Here is a 5,000-nt window from a genome sequence, read left to right as displayed (position 1 = left end):
TTTTTGATTTTAGTGTCATGTTAATATGCTAATGGACGGTCTTTATAAAGCTAGTAATGTGTGTGTGTGTGTGTGTGTGTTGTAGCGCTGAAGGACCCTCACAGCCTGTACCTGTCGTGTGTTTGGAGCTTCATGAGTCTGAAGTGGGCGTTCCTCCTGAGCCTCTACTCTCACCGATATCACAAAGAGTTCGCTGACATCGCCATCCTCAGCGACTTCTAACACGCGCGCGCACACACACACACACACACACACACACACACACACGAGTACATGATCACACCCATTGAAGAGTTTGAATCACTGTTACACATTTCTAGCTTCTGGTTTTAAAATGCTGCGAGGATGAAGGAGGTGACCACCGTTGTCATGGTGACTAAAGAGATTAAAGGAAAACTCCAGCATTGTTCTTTTTTTTTTATCCTTCTCTTTCTCTCTTTCTCTCTCTCTCTTTCTCTCTCTCTTGAGCGTGATTACAGCTTGGATGAGAACTATTTTATGTTTTGCACCGAGCAGAACCCACGTATGATAGAAGTCAAGGGGCAGATGTTATGTTTTGTGTTGGACTCTAAATGTAAGGGTCGAGTCCGAGTCAGAATCCGAGCGAGTGTCCGAGTCCGAGCGCTGATTCTCTGTCAGACGCACAGCCTGTTAATGTAAATTTCGTTTGTATCACTAAACTATATAAACCATATAAATGTAGTGACTGTCATAAAGCCACAAAAAGCTTTTAAAGGAGCTGTTTCACTTCTGAGCCTTTAGAATATTTCTTTCTGTTCTGGACCCCAAGTCAGTCGTGATTCAGGACGATTTCAGAAATTTCTACTTGCTTTTTGTTCCTCTTCCAGTTTGCCAGGTCTGTTTTATACAGAATCGGCAGCGGAGGGATACGACAAACCCTGAACTTTAGCCGGAACTTCTTTTTACTTCCTGACTGTATATCAGTGATCCATCATCTCATGCAACAGCTGCCTCTAGACTTGTATTCTGACTGATCTGGGAGCAAAGCGTCGTGTTTTGGTTTGGTTTTTGTTTGGAAAAGTGATGAAGTCTGTGTTATATTATAACCTCACACACACACACACACACACACACACACACGCTGGAGTTGTCCTTTAATGCAGCTTGTCTGTTGTATGATATCTGATAGATTTTATTAGCTCGATGCTGCCGGATGCTTTAATTCTACTTTTATAATAATCGTGTGATGAACAGAGGGGGCGTTTCTGAGCCTTTACCAGTTAAAATATCTTAAAAGATAAATAAAAATATGAATTTTTCTTTCTTTTTACGGAAGGCGGGGCTACAGAGCAGCACCGGTGACGTCACTACATCTGAAAAATGCTGCGCGGGTTCGATCGTGTGTGTGTGTGTGTGTGTGTGTGTGTGTGTGTGTGTGTGTGTGTGTGTGTGTGTGTGTGTGTGTGTGTGTGTGTGTGTGTGTGTGTGTGTGTGATCACTGCTTAGGATGTGAATATGGTGAATGATCTTGTCCACCTGCAGTAAGAAGTCACAGCCACGTGTTCTTTAAACCGTCTGATCATTTGGATTAACGTGATTGTTATTGAAGCACAGACATGTGGAGAAAATAATAATAATATATTAAAAATATATATCCATTAAATACATGCATATTTAATTTGACGATCTCACGACAAGCCGTAACTCTGAGACGTTTCAGTCGGACAGCAGGTAAAGTCACGTGTCCGTCAGAGGAAGGTTCAGTGATGGTGTGGGATCACGGTGAGGTTCTGCACCTGAGATCCCTGTCTGTGTGGTCACTTTTACTGTCTTATTTATTTAGTGTATTCGTGCCTGCATTAATCTCAACCCCACTTCAGACCGGAGAAACGTGTGATTAACTGTGTTCATGTAGCGTGCAGCTCGTCTGGGTCTCGCACTCACTCACATGGACAACAAATGGCAATGTTTTATTATTTGAACGTTCACGTGTCTTTATATAAACGTTTCTGTGTGACGTCATGTCAATAAAACACTTTTATTCAGATGATAACTTCACGGTGTAATGATTTGTGTACAGTTTTGTATCAACAAAAATCTGCTTTATGATATTTTATTCTTTATAAATCAGTTAAAATTCTCACAAAGTAAGAAAAAAGACAAACAAGATTACAAGCTAAACTTTAATAAATTCTGTACAAATCAACAGGAATTTTTTTTTTAAACATTTTTTTAACCTGATAGTTCTGTAACGACTAAAAACGTTCAGACAATTTAACGTTTAGGGGGCGGAGTTATCGATTTATACAAATTTAAGAAACAATGAATTATTGCGATTCAAACTAACTCTTATCACGTCAACCAAACTGTGAAAAAATGTTAAAATGTGGGTATAAAATGTCTGTTTTTTTGTGTCCCACAAACTTCTACCATATGTTAAAACAAAAAATGTAAGAATTAAAATTTGGGGATCGTTCGTTTGAATAAAATTAAATTAAATGTGAATATTTAATCAGGTAAAATATAAGTGCATTAAAATGATACCGAATGTGGATTTATATATTATATTATATTATGGAGAAAATCCTAAACTAAAATAATAATAAAACAAATTTAGATGTTAATTTTTTTTCAAAAAATAGTCAAATAAATTGTACATATTTAATCACCGAATATTTTTGACTCATAACTTGAATATTATTTCAGATAAAATAATTTTTAAAAAATCCTTAACGTTCTTTAAATCCTTAAAACCAATTTTATTCAAAACTAAATGAATGAAATAGTAACAATAAAAGTCTGTTTCTTCATCATCTTTTATAGAGCCGAGTTTCTTCTAATGCCGTGAAAAATCTTACTGTTAATAAAATATAAAATCGTATATTTGTAAATGAAAGTTAATTCAGCAATAAAACTCCACTCTGACTCGATGTTATAGAAAACTCGTCTCGTCCGTCTCCTCACCGCAGGACATAAAAGTTATTTTTCCTGAACTAAAGAGAACAAAGTTCCAGGTTTCTTCACTGATCAGATCACAGGTCCTCGTCCTCGTCGTGCTCCACCGGCTCGTTTCCACCAGAACACGACCTGGAGCTCTTAGAGCTGAAGATACAGTGAACATCACAGAGGTCAGCAGTTACACAGTGACTTTAATAAAGTTTTTATAATCCAGTGATTTACAGTTAAAGCTGGAGTGTAAACAACTGCCAATGTTTTCAAAAACACAAGTTAAAAAAGTCACAAAATTAATATAAAATTAGGTGTTTAAATGTTCAGGTGTTTGGGTGTTGGGGTGTTTGGGTGTTCAGGTGTTTGGGTGTTGAGGTGTTTGGGTGTTTAGATGTTCAGGTGTTTGGGTGTTGAGGTGTTTGGGTGTTGGGGTGTTTGGGTGTTGGGGTGTTTGGGTGTTGAGGTGTTTGGGTGTTGGGGTGTTGAGGTACGCTGGTGTTTAAATGTTCAGGTGTTTAAGTGTTTAAGTGTTACCTGGTGTAGTTCGGGGGGGTCACACTGAGTAAGGCGAGGGCTGAGGCTGTGTCAGTGTGGACTGAATGTTGTCCCTCAGTCTGTAACCACGACTCTCCAACAGTGTGTATCAGAGCTCTCACTGATGACCAGTACTGACCTGACACACACACAGAAACACACACACACACACACACACACACACACACACACACACACACACACACACACACACACACACACACACACACACACACACACAGAAACACACACACACACACACACACACACACACACACACACACACACACACACACACACACACACACACACACACACACACACACACAAACACACATGCACACACAGACACTCAGATACCTCTCAACACATTCTGACTGATAGATTAAGGTGTTGTGTGTATGAACTTATCCTCTAACAGAGGTGTGTGTGTCTTTGAGTGTGAGTGTGTGTGAGTGTGAGTGTGTGTGAGTGTGAGTGTGAGCTCGGAACACACACTCACCGTGGATCTCTAGAACTCTGTATAGAGACTGAACTGCTGCAGCACAAGGTTTCTTCATTAGGACATCCTCCGACAGAGCCACAACCTACACACACACACACTCAGCCACCTCTCAACACATCCTGACTGATACTGTAGATTGTGTCGTGTGTATGACCTTGTTCTCTAACAGAGCGCTAACACACGCAGTAGAAGCTTCACACACAGGTGTGACATCGTGACCTCGCTCTAACACCACAATGACACGACCTCCACAGAGATCCATCAGGTTCTGAGTGAGGAGCCCAAAACCTACAACACACACACACACACACACACACACACACACACACACACACACACACACACACACACACACACACACACAGTTTCTTTTATTATCATTGAAAGGACCTAATTATTATTTTGCTAATCATCCTCAGTCTCATCCTACAGGGATGTTGTGATGTTGTTGTGATGTTGTTGTGATGTTGTTGTGATGTTGTTGTGATGTTGTTGTGATGTTGTGTTGTAAATTATACTTCCATCATAAATCCTTGTGAAATTACACACTTTATTTTGCTGTAAAGTTTGATTCTAATTCTATATGTGGTTTAAACCCATTTAAAAAAACGTCAGGTGTGAAACATGAAAATAAAAATGATAATTATGGCAGAAGAAAGTAATTTTAAATTCAGTATAAAAATCATTACATTTCAGAGGTGACGGAGTTCAAATGCAATTTTAATTGTTGTCATTTCGTCTAATCGGGATTCAGGAAATAATCAGGCCACGCCCCCAGAAATAAATCACCACCTTCCACTCATTTTAGTTTTAATTTTAGTCCTTATATATATATAAAACTCAGGCTTTATTTGATTTTTTTATTTCTAATTTTTATATATATATATATATTTCAGATTTGTAAGCCACAGCAGTTATAAAAGTGATGAGTCGTGTTACACTGAGTCACAATATTCACCATGATTTAACCAAAACATAAAAATAAGTAAACAAACCTTCTTTTGCACATATAAAGTGCTGCATCATGCTGATGCTCATCTTTCTCTTCCTG

The 5,000-nt window shown here is 38.7% G+C and overlaps 2 protein-coding genes across 9 annotated transcripts in view; one reads left to right on the top strand and one right to left on the bottom strand.

Moving 5' to 3' along the window:
* Positions 1-2,008, top strand: part of slc48a1b (solute carrier family 48 member 1b) — a 6,684-nt gene extending 4,676 nt beyond the window's left edge. The window contains exon 3 of the mRNA XM_027174099.2: positions 86-2,008. Within this exon, the coding sequence (XP_027029900.1) occupies positions 86-222 (137 nt within the window). The 3' untranslated portion in view covers positions 223-2,008. The remainder of the gene's footprint in view (positions 1-85) is intronic.
* A 122-nt stretch (positions 2,009-2,130) lies between these two features.
* hdac7b (histone deacetylase 7b) overlaps positions 2,131-5,000 on the bottom strand; it is a 30,274-nt gene continuing 27,404 nt past the window's right edge. For 7 of the 8 annotated variants that reach the window (XM_047813716.1, XM_047813711.1, XM_047813713.1 and 4 more), the window contains 4 exons: positions 4,104-4,237; positions 3,947-4,031; positions 3,445-3,583; positions 2,131-3,063 (listed from right to left, as the gene is read on the bottom strand). In XM_047813716.1, coding sequence (XP_047669672.1) covers positions 2,994-3,063; positions 3,445-3,583; positions 3,947-4,031; positions 4,104-4,237 — 428 coding nt within the window. In that variant the 3' untranslated portion in view covers positions 2,131-2,993. The remainder of the gene's footprint in view (positions 3,064-3,444; positions 3,584-3,946; positions 4,032-4,103; positions 4,238-5,000) is intronic. The other variant, XR_007140574.1, reaches the window with a different exon arrangement.

This window comes from Tachysurus fulvidraco, chromosome 5, assembly GCF_022655615.1.
Source record: "Tachysurus fulvidraco isolate hzauxx_2018 chromosome 5, HZAU_PFXX_2.0, whole genome shotgun sequence".
Classification (NCBI taxonomy): Eukaryota; Metazoa; Chordata; class Actinopteri; order Siluriformes; family Bagridae; genus Tachysurus; species Tachysurus fulvidraco.
Note: the sequence above shows the minus strand (reverse complement) of the source record. Positions and strands in the feature narration are given on the sequence as shown.